General features: G+C 43.0%; 1 protein-coding gene across 1 annotated transcript in view; it reads right to left on the minus strand.

The window, feature by feature from the left end:
* otog (otogelin) overlaps positions 1-18,404 on the minus strand; it is a 60,353-nt gene that overhangs the window by 16,897 nt on the left and 25,052 nt on the right. The window contains exons 22-37 of the mRNA XM_061068569.1: positions 18,064-18,138; positions 17,310-17,353; positions 16,965-17,130; positions 12,407-12,514; positions 11,670-11,808; positions 9,950-10,084; positions 9,712-9,858; positions 8,776-8,895; positions 7,821-7,937; positions 7,243-7,399; positions 7,035-7,061; positions 6,405-6,617; positions 4,066-4,344; positions 3,416-3,533; positions 3,079-3,171; positions 171-2,997 (exon numbers count right to left, since the gene is read on the minus strand). Of these exons, the coding sequence (XP_060924552.1) occupies positions 171-2,997; positions 3,079-3,171; positions 3,416-3,533; positions 4,066-4,344; positions 6,405-6,617; positions 7,035-7,061; positions 7,243-7,399; positions 7,821-7,937; positions 8,776-8,895; positions 9,712-9,858; positions 9,950-10,084; positions 11,670-11,808; positions 12,407-12,514; positions 16,965-17,130; positions 17,310-17,353; positions 18,064-18,138 (4,765 nt within the window). The remainder of the gene's footprint in view (positions 1-170; positions 2,998-3,078; positions 3,172-3,415; positions 3,534-4,065; positions 4,345-6,404; positions 6,618-7,034; positions 7,062-7,242; positions 7,400-7,820; positions 7,938-8,775; positions 8,896-9,711; positions 9,859-9,949; positions 10,085-11,669; positions 11,809-12,406; positions 12,515-16,964; positions 17,131-17,309; positions 17,354-18,063; positions 18,139-18,404) is intronic.

An 18,404-nucleotide genomic window follows, 5' to 3' on the forward strand; every position in this document is an offset into this window, starting at 1 on the left:
TGCAGTTATGGCTTTTATTATGGAATTTAGCTTTAAAAATGTTCCTTCCTTGATTTATTTGGTTGTAAACAGGAACAAACACAGATAGAAATTTGGATCAAGTTAATTGTAGAACTTATATGTTAGAATGCTGTGCCACTGAAAGGTGGCTGTGTAATAAGTGAACCCACGCTGCACATCCTCATTGGTGTAACAGCCTCAGCCGTTGAGCCCTCTGCCGTGTGTCTGGTCGTTGCAAGCGCAGGAGACGCTGTTGACCCTGGACTGGTCTGACCCACTTTGTCCCACTCAGTAGTTTGGACCCTGGTGACTGTTAGGAGTGACGTCGCAGCAGGAGAGGTTATCCCCGGCTCCTGGGTGGAGACGAGCTCGCCAGGTGGCGGCATCACTGGTTGGGATGTGGGAGGTGACGCGTCAGTCTCTTTGGTCGTCTGAGTTTTCTCAGATGTGATTGGCTCTCTGCTGGTCGTCATGGGGACGGCAGTAGATGCTCTGACCGTTGTTAGGGTAGGACCCGGTGGTCGGGGGATGATGGTGGTCGGGCCGGGAACTGCTGCGGTCGTGTTGTCCAGCTTTGTCGTGCTCACTGTGGTGACCGACTCGGTAGATGTGGCGACGCCTGCAGACGGTACTGCTGACGTGGTTGTTGTGCCGGGGCTTGGTGCGACAGTCGGCAGCCCGAGAGTGGTCGATCTGGTGGTCACTGTTGGGGGCCTTGCTGCTATGGTAACCCTTGCAGTGTGTGGCCTGACTGTTGACCGCTCGGTCACTGTGATCCTCGGGGTGACTCTTGTTGTCACAGGGACTCTGGGTGTCGTCCTGAGGGTCGTCGTCCGTGATGTGATCGAAGCAGTTGTGGCGGGTGTAGCTCTTGCGGTGAACACCAAACGGGTGGTGACTTTGTCCGAAAAAGTTGTCGTCCGTGGAGTTGCCGACGTAGTTGTGTGCAGCGGTGACCAAGATGGAGGCAGCCTGGTTGCTGCTGTTGCTGACACCTCCACTCTGCCCGTCACTGGATGTGTCGCCTCTGTTAACGGCTGGAAGACAACAGGTCTCGGCTCGGTGGTGACATCACCTGGTGGCGCTGTTGTAGGGGCTGTTGCGATGGGCGTCGCAGGTGCCCCAGGTGCAGGTGATGGAGGTGTAAACAGTATCCCAATTGTGGTAGTGGCGATTTCTTCAGTTGAGGTTGTAGTTTGGGCAGCGGAGGTTGTGACAGACTCTGACGACGCAATGGTGACTGGCTTTGTTGTCGCTACAGCAGGATAAGGTACCTCTGTAGTTTTGGCAGAAGTGACCACATGGACAACATGTTCAGAAGTGATCTCTGGTGTAATTTTCACTGTCGGGCTGTAGACTGAGATGGAGGAGGTCTCTTGATGGGTGGCATGCCATTGCTCGGAGGTCCGCAGGGTAGTTGCAGGCTGAACAAAGCTCTCTGTCGTTGGTGCAGTCGTGGTTTCGGTATGAGACACCGGCAGTGCAGATGGTTTTGTTGTGACTTGAGGACCCGTGGATATGGTGGACGTTTCTGGAGCCTCTGACAGTCTTGGTAAAGTGATGTGAGCGGTTCTCTCTGTGGTCGGGACAGCAGTGGACCAGGAGGTTCTCTCAGAGTACACTGTGGAGGGGGACGCAGGAGAAGCTGTCACGTCTGTAACCTCTGGAGATGGAGGTGCAGGTGTTGTAGCTGCAGGTTTTTCAGAAACTGTAGTCTCAGGTACGTCCACTTTCGCTGTCGTCGTCCTCCAGGCTGCAGCAGCTGAGGTCGGAGCAGATGTTGCAGTTGTAGTCGCTGCTACATGGAGTTGGGTTGATGTTGGCGACTCAGATGTGGTGGAGGTTGTAAGATCTGGAGGGGGGGTAAATTCAATCTTAGTTGTGGTAAGACTTGGTGTTGTTGTTCCTGGTGTTCGATGTTGTGTTGTTTTACTGGTAGTTAACGGTGCGACTGGCTTTCCCGATTCTGTCGTCTCTGCTGAAGTTGCCGTGGGCAAAGACACAGTTTCTGTTTCGACAGGAGGAGACGTCGAGAGCGGTGATGTGGTTGTGAATGCTGCGCTTGGTGAAACAGGCGGGATCGGTGTGGTGGTTGTCGGAGGAAGTCTCTCCTCTGTTACCATCTTTGTGGTGGCGTATGTGGACTCTGCGGTGGCCACACTGGGAACCCCGGTTCTGCCTGTGACTGCAGACGTCTCTGAGATTGCAGCAGGACTGGAAGCTGTTACAGTCGGAGTAACCGCTGCTGAATGTGTTGTAGCCTCTGTGGTTTCTTTGGTTGAGTGTGTGACAACAGAGAGAGGGCTGCTGCTGGTGGTGCTGGTTGGCAGGACGATGGAGCTGGTGGCTGGCGCTGCTGGTGCAGTCGGCTGCAGAGTCGCGGCAGTGGTGGTGACCAGTGGCTCAGGAGACTCCGTGGCTTTGGTGGAGGAGGTGATCCAGAACAGAGCGGTGATGGCAGACGGAGCGATGCTCGTCCTGGAGGTGCTGAGGCTGGAGGGGTATACGGTGGAGCTCAGCCCCTCGGGAGTCCATGTTGTTGTACCTGTCCCAGTGATGGGAGGGGCCTCGGTCTCTCTGACAGTCGACATCTCAACCCCTGGCCTGACAGCAGGGGGTGCTGTTGGGGAAGACAGAGGTCCTGCTGTTCTGGAAAGTTCAGGAGTAGCCGTGACCGGTCGGGTTGGCTCGTCAGGGACTGGTGGGGCCATAGTGGAGAGGGTCTGTGTGCTGACAGCAGGAGAAGCTGTGGTGATTTTAGTGGTTGGAGATTCATGTGGAGGAGCGGAGGGCTCAGTAGGGACTGTGGTCTTCTCGGTGAAGGTGGAGGCAGCAGACGTCAGCAGAGCAGGGGGTGGTGTTACAGGCTGCACAACAACAGGGGCTTTAATACCTGAAACAAAACAATACAGAAATGTGTAAGAGAAGCACTGAGGCTTCAGACAGGAACTCCGGAGAATGTCCACGTAATTCTGTTTACGTGGAGTTTGCCTTTCACTCATGAAGCAGGAGCAGCGAGATATTATGCATTAACATGCTAGTTTCTGTATGAATTCAGATGAATAACTGAAATCAAGCAGAGGATACTCACAGTCTTCCACATAAACACAACGACGGGTGACCTCGTCCAGAACCATGTGGGGGGGGCAGACAGGAAGGCAGCCCTCCACTCTACAGACAGCAACACAGGGTTATATATGAAAATGAAAAGTCAAACAAATCTCAAAGAGACTTTTCACAGTTTTGATTTATTCAGAGTTCTCTGAACAAAATGATGCTCTGACCTGTGATGATATTTAATCTTATTTATCTATATATTTCTATTTGTATATATCATTGTGTCAGGATATTGAGGTTTTGGGAGATTTTAGTGCAGTTGTTAATATTGTTGGAGTTCGGAGCTCGAAGGTCTCACTGTGGGATGGTTGCGCAGGCTTCGGCCGACGGGTCGCTGCAGGTCCTGAAGCACGGGACGACGCAGGAGTCGTACCTCCACTGACACTGAGGATGAGGCGGAGAGTCTGGGTTTGGACCTGATGAAGAACCAACATTTTTACATTTTCATTTCAAGATTCAGTATGAAAACATCATATTCTTCATCTAAGGTTGTTCATTTGTTTCATTGACAGAGTTTTCGAGTCTGGTCTCATGTACAGCTGACTTATCCTGCAATGACTGTAACTGCTAGTTGACTTTGCCATAGTATTTTATTGACAAATTGTTTTATACCTTGTATTACTGTGTATATATATATGCATATTTATTTCATTCCTATTTATTCAATGTATTAACTTTTAATGTATCAACTTTTTTATTGTACCCTCGGCACCATTGAAAAGGGTTAGGGTTAGTTCATCTTGCATCACATCAATACTTTCAAGTCAATACTCCGCATTTCAAATCTTCTTCTTTTTGAGATTTTGTTAATTGCAAATGATGAAAAGCTAAACAGAAAGACATCTGATGGGATTAAGCTTTTAAAAATAATTACAATTTGAGAACACGCAGACTTTTGGTGGAGTTATGATGCGTTCACTGCACATTGGTAATTTGAGCGCTGCCGACCTGTCAGTCTGAAGAGCGTGGCCTTGCGGTAAGTGTCGGCGTGTCTGTATTTCAGCAGGTGGAGGCGAAGCAGCGTGGTGTGCAGGAAGAAGCCGGGTTTGGCGTGGGACTCCAGCGAGTCGTAGCCGGGGACCCAGGTGTTCCTGTGGAGGACGAAGGTGGCTCCGTCCCAGAATGCCTCGCTCTCCTCCCACTTGGTCAGCTTCACCTGGCCGCTGGGGCTCGCGTACAGGAAATAGTTCGGTCTGTGGGCCGCCTCAAAGGAAACCCGTGATGTGTCTGTGTAGACGATAATGAAATGGAGGCGAGTGGAAAAGAAACACAAGTGTTATCTGCCTCATATTCACAGTCAAACAAACAGTTGTCTATTTACCTATAAAGCAACATTATACTTCCTGATGCTCCTCTACACAAAGTTTAACACACGGCGGAGGTCGATGGAAACAAGGTTGAAGCTGCAGGTTGTGAAAGTAAAACTGAAAAAGCTTTAACGACACTGTGGATTTATTTGAACTTCTCTGTATTAATGGTATTATTTTAAAAAATGCTGTGAATTGATATCAGGAACAAAGAAAGTAGGTGGAGCCTCACTGATTTACTGTTTGGCCAATATGAGTCTTTCACAGACATATCACCATCAGCATTTAAGTTTGCTGGTATGAAAACTTTTTATTTTACAGAATAAACAATAAAGAAAATATTTGCATTATTGTTTTACGTTAATGATGTATGTTTATTTTCTTAAATCATACTCGATTCATGTCTGTATCGAAGATGTTTTACTTTCTAGTATTGGTATCAGCATCTACTCCAAAAACTCCATACAGATCTGACTCTAATAGAAACTGATTATCACAGGAACAATGTCAGAGAAAGTCTCCTCCTCTTTTACACCAAAATTACCAGGTATATACAAATGTTTTTAATTATGTATGATAGAATAGCTTTCCCTAAAAAAAATGAGATTAACTCTTTCCCCACTGCCACTGGAGGAGTTTGTCTTTCTGTCCTGTTCATGGTGCGTCATGTTCAACATCACAAACTGTTCTCTTGTTTCCATCTCTGCTGATTGGAGCAGAAGACGATAAGAACCTGTGTCCACTGCAGAGTCAGTTGACCCGGGAGTGATGAGGACTTTATCTCTTCTCATTACAGATAACAGCCAGATGTTAGCGGGTGTTAGGGAGTTTTTTTGTCCAGTGGAAAAGAGGCTTTTGTTTCTGGTTAATGAATTTGTCTGTGTCATCTTGTGTGAACCCTCAGAAAACAATGAAATAATATGTGTGTGAAGGAATCAATAATGTGTCTTGATTCCTCTTGCAGAGAGCAGCAGCAACGAGCAGCAAACAGAGCAGCTTGTTTCAGGGCGTCTTGGCTTTCTGACCGGTCTGTAGCTCAGGTTGCTACATTAGCATTCGGCAGCCTGATCTCTGAACCCCGTCAGCCACTGGGAGTCCATCTGTTCCATTCTGGTGTTTCCACTGGGGCGTTCAAATCATTCCAAACACTGTTGTAAGATGCAGTTAGAAGATGGAAGTCTACATCTGGAATGTGGCTCAGCGTCTTTAAACTCATTGTTTTGAGCTCATCAACCATTTCAAGTGACATCAGGCAGCTGTTTTTCTGATAAACAGCAGACGGACACAGCTAGACACCAGCTGCTGAACACAGTCGATCATTAAGCAGCTAATGACCTGGACATTTCCCCTCAGGAGGAGGTGGAGACCAAAAACAGAGCAAAAGGAAAATTAATCCATTCACCACATGTTGTCCCAAAGCCACTGAATGTAAAGGGTCTTTCATCAGATACAACAAACTGTAAAAACAACATCAACAACGACACAGAAGAAGATTTAAGAAAGAAATTAAAGAGTTGAATAGATAAATTAAAACAATGTGTTAAATATAAAAATAGGAAGGCAGTCAACCGATTTTTAAACAACTCCTTTAATGCTCGATATGATGTTAAGGTTGTAATAAGTTGAATTTGACGTAATGTGGCTGTTTAAGTTAAGATTGCAGTTCATGACTTGACCAAGATTTCTTGGTTTGGATTTACTAACTTTACAGATTGGAGCTGAGCAGCTTCCTCCCGGGCTTCAGAGACAATAACCACAGCTTTGAAGAAATTCCTTCACAAACAATCAAAGCATAATCACTGTGTTTCCTCCATGGGTCTGTTCTCTCAGTTTTAAGAACTATTGAGGTTGTTCTTTAGAAAACTTAAAGATTCTTCTTGTTGTAATTTGTTTTAGTTTGTATGAAGTGACTTTCAGAAAAAAAAAATAACTAATCCAATCTCTTGCAAAGGAAACACACAGGAGAGGAGATGGACTCACCGTGGGGTCGGGCTCTGCTGAGGCCCGGTGTCATCATGAACTGTGAGAGGCTGCTGGTGGAGCTGGTGCTGCTGGTGCTGCTGGTGATGCTGGTGGTGCTGGTGGTGCTGAGGTTCCCCGGCTGCAGGAACACAGAGCCGCCGGACCTGCTGGCTGCCAACAGCATCGTCCGATCCCTGAAGGGGACGAGCCTGAAGGGGCCTTTACCCAAAACTACAGACAGGACGCCATGTTAGTGTTTTTACAGTATAACAAACCAACCAATTAATGCTACTCAACTTTGATTTATCCTATTATACTTTTGTAACACTTAAAAAAAGTAATAAATTGAATCCCATTTTCACAGCCATACAAACCAAGTATAAACTGTATCAGGGACATTCATTTAGATTTTTGATCATGTTTTTAAACTTCCCAGCTTTATCTTTTTATAATTTAATAATTAAATATTAATTATTATTATATTGATATTTAATTATCTGGAGAAGCAGAACTAAAGGAATAATGGGTGGATGGATTAGCCAATTTACAAAATAAGTTGAGAAAATCTGTGGTCTGGAAAAAACTCCCACACTGATAAATACTGTGAAAAATGACTGAGCTGTGGGTGAAATAAATAAATGTTCATACCTTTGTTGAAGAATTCACAATCATAAGCTGCAGAGGGAAAATAATCAGTTAATAACAATAACGTAAATATTGTGAAGAGTTTTTTAAAAGGCTCTATTAATGATGGATGATATATTAATGTTTCACAGGTTGTCAGGTTTACTGTTGATTATGATTATCTCCTAAAGTATATATGAATAGTGAGTTCATCTCCTGCACTTTGACTCACGGCACAGTGACGGCGAGCGCCAGTCGACGGCGACGCCCTGGTGGCAGCAGCGTTGTGCGTACGCCGCCACGCTGCTGCAGAAACACTCGCAGTCGCCTCCTCGGCTGCAGGCGCACGTGTCCGCCAGACAGTTCATGTAGAACCAGGTAACGTCCACCTGAAAAACACAAAACACGCTTCAGCAATTTATCAAGAATATAAATTATGACTTTAATTTAGATATTCACAAACGACAAGGATTGATAGGAAGGAAGACGAGGAAGAAAACGACTCTATTGACCGTCACACTCCACCTTAAATCTGTCACTTTATGTTTGATCTATTTGTTCTATCAATCTGGAATATAATAAATCTAAAAGGTTATGAAGGAACAACCTAAAACACACATGTTAAACCAAGGGAATGTGTTAAACTGAAAATATATGAGATTGACAGTATCACAATAAGAGACTCCGGCACATCTAGGTGTAAAGTAGTCGAGCGGCGTAAGTCAGGAAGTGATGATCAGTGAGACCAGAGAGTTTCAGAGCAACAAGACAGAAGCAGCAGATCCAAACCTACAGGAGCAAATTACTCACCACTGGGTGGCAGGCCTGGAAGACCTCGCCGAGCAGGACGGCACATCGCCGCTTGGCAAAGGGTTCTCTGAGAGGACTGAGGCTGCAGGGGTGTCTGATGTCCGGACTGTTCACACACTGATCGTGCACACACACACACACACACACGCACACACACACAAATAACCTGTTTTTGTTTGTCGAGTGTTAAAAAAACTTTATTTTACCAAAGGGGAAAACAAAACATGCTGACTCGTCCACATTGTCTTTGATTCTATCCAAACTCTTCTTCGTGGTTTGCAGTGAAAGTGATTTCCTCCGGTAAACACTGGTATCATCTTGACTCGATTCTTGAGTTTGGCTCTAATCTGTTCATCAATTACTGAGGAACTCAAAATCTGGTATTTTTCTCACATATAAAATATGAATAAATCCTTATTTTCAAGGTCAAATACCTTCTCAGTCCCAATTTAGTCACTTCAGGAGTTTTATTCCAGGTTGATGGTTAATGGAGTTTTGTTCTTAAATAATATGAGTCTCAAATATTGATAATTTGTTGTTTTTTGTCTTATGTCCAAAGAGTGTATTTTACAAACAAAGCATCGGAGCAAAGTGAGGTATTGATCTCTTCTATCGACTTCTATCGTGCTTTCAAAACATCTAATTCAAATCCGTCTTTTTCGAGATAAAATACCTTTTTGAGGAAAGGTTTGCTTTCTGGGTCCCAAATAATATGTTGTTCCAGTTTGATGTTTGAGGAAGTTTTGTTTGTCTCATAATATGAGTCTCAAACATTTTATGAATGTGATTAAAATGTTAAAGTCAACATTGAAGAGAATTAAGAGTTGATCAGATAAAGAACACAGCGATAACAACATATAAAGAAGATGATTTCAGTCTTTTACTGATCTGTCCCTTTACATCATGTTAACACATCATGTGAACCTCGTCTGACGATGCTCCCGGTGAAACTCACCTCCGCTGCCGTCCAGCTGTTCCCAAACTCCTGTGGCGTAGGAGAGTCGATGTTGTCGGGCGTCCGCATCTCGTTCACCGTCTTCAGGTCAAAGTTTCCACACAGTCCGCTGAGCTTCCCCTGAACACATCATCATCATCATCATCATCATCATCATCATCATCATCATCATCATCATCATCATCATCATCATCATCATCATCATCATCATCATCATCATCATCATCATCATCACCATCAACATCATCATCATCATCATCATCATCATCATCATCATCCTTTTATCATCCTTTTTGTTTCAAAGTTTCCTGAATGACTAAACAAACTCTCTGCCTGTAGTTTCTAGCCACAAACAACAAATCGCATAATTTTTGAACAAAAAAATCTTGTTCACTTACTATGTTGTTTCCACGATTTCAACCACATCACACGGTTTTCATTTGGAGAAGCGAAGAACAAAAAGTGCTCTCCGTGTTTGAGCATCATGTGATGCGGTTGAAAGCTCTCAAAGAAGCGTGTAAGAGGATCTTGAGTGTGATGCATGAACTGTAAAGCTCAATTTAATTTGTTTTCTTTTTCTTTTTCAAATTCTTGATTTCCCTTTTTGGTTTCATTCCAAATGCTTACATTTTTTGGTTTGTCTAAGTTTCATCATGATGCCCTTTTAGATTTGATGTAAATCGCCTCCTCAGTTAGTTAATCATCTTATTAAAACAAACAAATAAAACATTTAAGTCAAAACACATATTAAAGGCATTTCTGTACAAAACTAACCCAACATACATCCCTACATGTTGAAATGTGCTTTACAGATGAATTGAGCTGTCTTGACTATAACTGACCTTTTTTTACACTTTTTTTTTTACACAAAAACAGACTCAGTGGTTTTCACAGCCCTGCTCACTCTGGAGACTCGACACAGAGCCGGCGTCCTACCTGCCAGCGAGGTCCGACCTGGATGTGGACGGTTGTCTTACGGTCCCAGAGGACGGTGACGTCCTCCTCGGGGAAGTGAATCACCGTGAAGTATCCCGCCGGCCAGATGAGCATCCTCTGCTTCCTGTCGATCACACTGGCTGGATTCTACATGAGAGAGAGAGGTTCCAGTTCACATGTTGCTCTCATGATGACGGGAATTCTGCCGCGGTAAAACAAATCTGGACTCTACTCTTACCGGCTTCCCAGTGTCGTCGTCGAACGCCACGAAGGATCGTCCGATGCTGACGAGCAGCGACTTCCTGCAGATGACGCCGCTGTCGAAACAGTCGACGTTCTCGGCCGTGACGCTGAGCATCACATCGGCGCTGCTCTGTGGAGGAAACACACGCAGAAAAGACACAGCAGTTTAACTAAAAACGATTTATCACAGCAAACACCTTTTATATGCATTTAGGTGATTTAAAAACTGGGTAACAATAACAATGTTATGTAAAAGGGAGAACATTTTATTTGAAAAATATCAGTAGTTCAGCCACTTATTGTTATATTTAGGATGATTTTTTCACTTGTTTAAAAAGACTAGAGCGCTGCAAGGTCTTTTTTTAACTTCAACATCTTAAAGAATTCTGATCTGTCAACTTCTTATTTACCAGAACAATCAGAACCTGGGTGAAAATCTGTCGCAGCTGTTTTACAGTGAAAAATTGATTTATACAATGACCCCAAACAATAAACCACCAGAATAAAACTATAAACCTTCAAATGGAATTCCAGTACTTTTCAACCTGGGACCTATTTTTTATAAACGTGGGCGTGTAAAAATGACTGGCACAAAAACAATAAGAATCGGTTGCCACAATCCAGCAGTTGCTACCATGTTATCTTATGGGGCAACTACGACAGTATGAAACATAAATGAAATACCCAATAAATGTCTTTTTTTTTACCAACAAAAGGTTGAAACTTATTCTGGGTCTCTGCTAAGAGTCTGGCAACTTTACAAATATCTTGTTCAAAGATTCGTCTCACTCTCAAGTCTCGTGACGGTTGGGTTGTTGCAGGAAGAGGGGGATGGATACATGAGTGAGAGTCGAAAACAGGAGTTTGAATTTCACTGAGAGAAACTATTATGGCTGAATAGCATTTAATTCCTCATCCCTACTTGTTTGAGCTGCAGTTTACGGATGAGGAGTTCCATCAAATTGAAGTGCAAACGAGGAGAGAGAGAGAGGCAACGAGCTGCTGGTGGCTCAGAAAAACTATTGGAGTCTTATATCGGTGAAAGAATTTACTTTAAGTGGAGATTTCATGGATTGTCCCAGTTGCAACTTGTTGTAACAGCCAACTGCAGAGATGAGCTACAGGACCGATTCCAAAAGTACCATTAATTTACATACTCACATATAAATATACGAGTTCAGGTTGGGAAATTGCGAAATTTCGGAATAATCAAAGGGTTAAAATCCACAAATCCACAATAATGTTTCTTTTACCATGAATTCATTTCAGTACCTTTACGAGATAGACTTTGCATGCGCCAACGTAGAGGATAGACGTTTGAATTTCCCTGAGAGAAACTATTATGGCTGAATAGCATTTAGTTCCCCATCCCTACTTGTTTGAGCGGCAGTTTACAGACGAGGAGTTCCGACAAATTAAAGTGCAAACGAGGAGAGAGAGAGGCAACGAGCTGCTGGTGGCTCAGAAAACTATTTGAGTCTTTTATTGGTGAAAAAATTTACTTTAAGTGGATATTTCATGGATTGTCGCAGTTGCCCCGAAATATTATATTGTAGTCACAGCCAACTGCAGAGATGAGCTACAGGACCGATTCGAAAAGCACCATTAATCTACATACTCACATATAAATATACAAGGGAAATTCTGAATAATCAAAGGGTTAAAATATACAAATTCACAATTATGTTTCCTTTAGCATGAATTCATTTCAGTACCTTTACGAGATAGACTTTGCATGCGCCAACGTAGTCGTACAGCAGGCCATCGAACGTCCTGTAGTGGCGATCTCCGTAAGCCGTGCACATGGACGGACACGGACGGAACACACACTGGAAGGTCCCGTGCTGGCAAACACTACAAAGACATGGAGTGATTCAGTGATTCAGCATCAACTTGTTCCCACTTAGCAAGAGGACTCTTTTTTTCCACGTCTAATGGCCTCCTTTTGTCCCACGACTCGGCAGAAAAGCGTCCAGTGAATCGTCACAGTTCTGAATCACTGAGCTATTAGTCTGTCATCTACGTCTTCTTCTCTGGCTTGAAGAAGAAATGGGAGAATGACTGGAATCACTGGGAGAGTGTTTCCTTTCACCAGTGATGAACAGTGTGAAGCAGAGGGAATCAAAGAGTCATAACAAGGGGTCGCTCTGTTTTCCAGCTCCTTTTTATGTTTTCCTGTGCTGTGATAACAGAGAATTATGAATATCAGGTGACCACTGCTGCGATCAGAATCTATCTCAGGACTCAACGCCTTTAGGCAAAAATCTGACTTTGAAGAATTAGCACAGACGATGGAGATTTGACAGACATAGTTGGAAGATGAGGGAAAAACGTATTAGAGTTCTGAGGTAAAGATGAAGATCTGCAGCAAAAAGGAAGAAAAACACCAGACTGTTGTATCTCTAAAAATAAAAACTTGATCTGATTTTTTCCCACAAACACTTGAACGTACCACTGATAGCAGGGGGCGGAGACTCTGTCGCCGGGGTAATACTCCTTTCCCTTCCACAGACAGGGGCAGGCTGCAGGTTCGAAACACTCGTCTCCATGTTTCAGGAAGCTGGGAGCAGGAACACAGATGTAGTTCAGGATCAAATGGTTTCACAGCTTTGTGATTTGGAAAATTGAAGTTGGATGTTTTGGTCTGAGATCAACACGTGTGATTATGTACAAATATCCTTTCTGGGGTTAACAACAACTTCCTCTCTTCACGGGAGAAATTAAGGGAGAAATTATTTGTTTTTTTGCTCTGACACCAGCAAATGTTCATATTTTCATGGGTTTAAACAATGAAACATTACATCTTTAAAGGTTCAGTGTGTAGGAGTTAGTGACATCTAGTGTTGAAGTGTCATGTTGCAGCTGCTTATTAGTCTTTTGATTAATCGGCAAATGACACCCGAGACACAAGTTTGGATTCTGTCGACGTTGGTGTCATTTCCACCAGGAAGCTTAATCAAGTAGATTCAGGCCACTGGACACAATCAGACTTTACCCCAAAAAGTTTTTGTAGCCACTGATAAAACCATTTAAACACAAGGACCAAAGATAACAGGAACGTGTGGTTCCACTTGAAGATCTGAGATATAAAACCCCCTGAACGAGCTGTTGGCTGAGGACAGAGCCTCATGACTCAGTGCTCCTTAACGTGAAGATATGGACTCGTACCGATGTAATTATGTAAGAACTACGGTCAAATAACACAATCATCATTTTGTGTCCATCTCTTCTATGAGGACCGTCCTTTGCCAACAGAACGACAGAGGTCGAGCGATGCCGGGAGCTGAGAGCGAGTTCCAGGGGTGGGCGCCTGCGGATCAAAAGCCGGGACACTCGTTCGCCACATGAGAAAACCAGACGATTAGGATTCTCAGAGATAGAGAGAGAAGCCGTCTTTGTGCCGATCCCTCAATTTGCTTTCCACTCCGCGAGACGAAGCCGATAAGCATCTTGTAATAACCAGGGTCGAGCTACATGCACTGGACAATGAGGTGACACACTGAGTGGGCACAGCACAAACTTCAGGCTCATCGGAGTCGAGTTGCACAGCAGATCCCTTTAATACCTGCCGCCAAGCTGTCGTATCAATTACTCTGATCAGAGATTCTGAAATCACTCCCCTTCCCGATAAACTTGCACATTATGAATAAATCCTCTAAAACAGGGCTCATATTTTGAACTCAATCCTATCGGACGACGTATAGATGTCAGGGGGAGATGTAGTTGCGTTGTGCGGTGACTGGCGGCCGGGGGGGGCAGCGGCGTATCCGGTATCAGGTTTTTCAGGACTCACTGGAGATCACAGGTTCAATCACATGAGATAATATGTTGTAACAGTGACGTAAACAAACTATGAAATTTGATAAGTTGGTGTTAATTATAAAAACAAGTGGGAAAACCCCAAAAAATCAAATAGTTGAGTAAGTTGATTGTAACTACGAATCTTAAGTTGTGTTTACTTATTTACTGTTATTACTTATTTATATTATTAACTTTTTTAATTTCAATTAACTTTGTTGAACTTACATAATTTGTGAAGTTGTTCACAAGATAAAAATGAGTTAAATTAACTTAAGTTTACATTAAACAATTAGTCATGACAGAACCCATACAGACCAGAATATGATATGCAAGTTATCTACTTTGATTTTATAGTTTGGTCCATGTCCCATTTGCTAACATGGGGGAGGGTTTTTTAACCTATACTGCAGCCAGCCACCAGGGGGCGATCAAGACTCTTTGGTTTCACTTTTGGGAGCTAACATTTCACCCATCTTTTCTCTAATCAATGGTCTGTATTCGTTTGGCAGTCGCCCACAATCAGGCAGACGACAGATTTTTACTTGTCGTATGTTCACACTGTAACTAAAACCAAATCCCGATATGTTGCGTGTTTCCGTGCTGCACCTGAAACTTCAGGTTCACTCGAGTTCAGTCGAGCTAATTGACACAGAACGAGGAATGACTGAATGAATGCTCAGCGTTTTGATCATAAACAAAGTGTTTCATTGTGAATGAAAACACGATGAGTTCTCCTGTCAGCACCGCAGCTTATTATTTCCCCCCCGAGGTTTAAAGGTCCAGTGTGGAAGATGTAGAGGAAAGATTCAGGTGAAAGTGAATATAAAATAATCCTAGTGATGTTTTCCCTTGTATGTTTCATCTAAATTATACAAATCGTTGTTTTCTTTACCCAAATTACACTTTATACTGAAATACATTATATTTAAATATGTGAGTCCTCTCCACAGAGGCAGCCATGTTTTTTTACATGAGCGTAAACTGGACAAACTAAACCTTTTGAGTTTCTATGACAATTGAAGCTACCACAGGTTCTGTTTCATGTTGGCTGCAACATGCCACTTCACCACTAGATGTCACTAAATCTTAAACACTGAACCTTTAAAGTCCGGCTGCAGAAGAATAAGTTGAGTCTGAGTTTGGATTTTTCTGATGTCACAATCGGCTGATCCGCAGTGAAGCTTTAAGTCTCCCCCCCCCCACCCCACCCCCCCCGGTCACTGCTCTTATTAGCGCTGCTGTCATCGGGGGGGCGTCCGGGCTGAATGAAACCTCTGTGCCCATATTTACCACAAAATTACTCACAAGCTATCGTGTTTCAGGCCGTTATTAAACACACGCTGCACCGTGGATGTCTGAGTTTAGAGTTTGTTGTTCCCGTCAACGCAAAGGTCGACGTGCTGTGAGTGGATTAAATGAGTCGGACTAGTGAGGTCGACAGAGGTGAGGCGCAGGGTGGAGACGACAACGAGGCGTCGGCACCAGAATGACCCTTTCCTCTGTGTCAGCTGGTTTCATGATATCAGACGATAACTGATGCTATTCATAGAGTGTAGAGGGAACTTCAGTGTTGATTTATTTAAGGAGATTAGCTTCATATTCACCTTTACATATATAAACTTTACGTAATAGTTTTAACTCAATAATAAATATCATTCAAATGTCTTTCAAATATTGACGATGCAGGAGATTTTAAAGACTATATTCTTCTTGCAAACCTCCGATAAATATTATAATAGATGTGTGGTATATAATTATTAGGGCTGACTCGATTAATTATTTTATCTCGCATTAACTCAGGTTTGATTATTTATTGTTTTATTGTGAAAGTCAGGCTTTTATTTTGTGAAAGTCTGTTGCTGACTGCTGCAGAACAGGAAAAAAGAAAATAAATGGTGGATAAACAATCGAGTTAACTCATCACATTAGTTAACTCGATTAAATGAGTTAACTTGCCCAGCCCTAATAATTATAATTGTAAACACTATTCTTGCCTTTTTCTTTTTAATTTTGTGTTCAGAAGATTTTTTTGAATTTCTGTGTAGTTCTTTTCTTCTGCAGCTCGACGAAAGCGAAGGGTTAAGAATACGGGTCATGACACACTGTGCTGAGTGTGCATTAGTGTCCCGGCCCGGAATCAGCCCAACAAAAGACCAGTGTTGTCTCTCCTGCTGCAGAGATACCATCAGCTATATAATCTGTGCAAAAGTGTCATAAACTAGGAAACGTTTTAACCGACCCCGGCCTGTTCGTCTTCTAATCGCGATGACTCCTGGTTGATGTCACAGAATGAAACCACTTAACCCTCTTTTCAGGCCGAGCGCCAGCAGCGATTAGAGGGATCCGATGACCGTGATCTACTCCGTGATGTCCGTCCACCTCACCTGATGGATAAACCTGTTACTTCAGATATTAAAGATAACGTGTGAGGTTCTTGTTCTTTCTTTAGAACTTGAAACTTTTCTACCCAACCTGAACAATTTCAAACAAAAGACTCAACTTGGGAAATCAGACTCGTTGGATGAAACTTCCAAACGTCTGCAGTTCATACGGGACAGTTTTGCAAGAAGACTTAAAATGAAGAGACATCAAAACAATAATGCAGATCATATGACGATGATGAGGTATGACTTCTGCTGAGTGCATGAGTGTACCTCAGTCCGCCCTCAATCACTTTACTGGCTATACTAGCCCCATGCACAGACTTAACATATTCTCTTTTATACTTATATATATTTTAGTTTTCTTGTTTATTTTTAATATATATATTTTTTGTACTATCCACTCCAGCAGCACAAGAACACTTTCATAATTAATAAAGTATCCATCTATCTATCTATCTATCTAAAGATGTAGCACACATGATGAGAATGGAGCTCGTTCATTAGTGCATTGTCTCCACTATGGTATTATTTTATGTTTTTAGAATGTGATGTAAGATGTATTATAGGTTTCTGCAAAAGATGAAATTGAAGAGGTAAATGTGTTTCGATTAATAGATATAAATATACCTGGTTTTAATTTTTAAATATAAAAGCTGGTCGTGCACTGAAAATCATTTTTTTAGCGAGTGATTCAAATATTTGTCATCATGCAGTAAAAGCAGATTAAAATATAATAGTGGGACTTCACTTTGACTAAATCATTTCGCTGTAATAATCTGTGGGCGCTCGTGAACTTCCCAAAGTGAGCTGTAGGACGTCACTCACCCGGGGGGGCAGGAGCATCCGGCCACGCAGGGCTCGTGTGAAGAGCAGGTGAGGTTCAGCAGGTAGGACTCACAGGTACGCTCACAGGCCACGCCCCTTCCAGGCAGGAGGCCGTCCCCCCCCTCCGAGCAGTTCAGGTAGAGTTGACCAGACGGACACAACCCGTCTGCAGGAAGTGAAGCAGGAGGAGAAGTTAGCACAAGGTTTATGCACCTGTTGTTTCTTCTAAAAACACACAAATGCTTCATTCCATTCTTTTGTCTGAATCGAAGCCTAATTTGTAACAAAATTAAGATTTAAACATTATTCAAAATCAATAAAGGTTGTTTTAAATGAGCTACTTACCACTGTCTTCTGTTTGAGACACCAGTTTACCGTTCAGACAGAGCCTGCAGGAGCACAGAGATGAAGGTCAACCACATGTGAAGAGGATTCACATGACGTTAAAAACAGCAACTGGGACAAAACCAATACCAGGAGGAGACGATGGAATCAGTGGAGGACATTCAGACTCTCAGGGGGATGAACCCTGGTCATTTAAATGACTCCTCTAAGTGAGAAAAGCAAAAGTGGGTGACACTTCATTCTATGGGTTAGGTGTTTTCTAGAAAATTTCCCGGAAACCTTTTCTAAGATTTGCTTTAATCATGAGGATTTCGAGTGAAATTGAAACCTCATTTAATCATTTTATAAGGGAATTAAAATAGGGTTGCTATAAAGTAGCTGCTCCGTGCACATGGTTGTATATTTCCGGACCAAAAGAAAGAACAGACGTAATTTCTTTACTGTATCTTTACATAAACAAGTTTTATTTTATTCTATTAAACCTTAAAGCTTTAGGGAACCTCGTGTTTGTCCTGATTTGATCACATTTCTCAACAAATACTCATTAAACCCAGGAGCACAGAGAGGATGGAAAACACCAAAACAAATTAAAAACTGAAATTGGCTTAGAATTGTTTTGAGGGTTAAGATAAATGTAGACAGTGGAGGAGGAGGAGGAGGAGGAGGAGGAGGAGGAGGAGGAGGAGGAGGAGGAGGAGGAGGAGGAGGAGGAGGAGGAGGAGGAGGAGGAGGAGGAGGAGGAAGAGAATCTTACTGAACACCTGCAGACGTCATGATCACATCTCCCGGCTCGTAATCTGCTCCAAGGAAACTGCAGGGACACTCGCTCCTGATAAAAACACAACACAAACACATTCAGAAACAAACACACAACTGCAACAGATCACACGTGCGAGAGGAAAATGGGAAAATCCACAGAATACGAACTTTACAAATCTCAGTATGAGCTCAACATGTTGGCAAATTAAGAAAAAGGTCCTCATGGCAAGACATGGGCCGCAAAAACACACAAAGCAACAAATATGCTGCAAATACACGCAACACAAACACATGCAGAAACGCACTGCAGGTTACAAAAGTGACAAAAGTGTTTCA

Source organism: Limanda limanda, chromosome 3, assembly GCF_963576545.1.
Source record: "Limanda limanda chromosome 3, fLimLim1.1, whole genome shotgun sequence".
NCBI lineage: Eukaryota > Metazoa > Chordata > Actinopteri > Pleuronectiformes > Pleuronectidae > Limanda > Limanda limanda.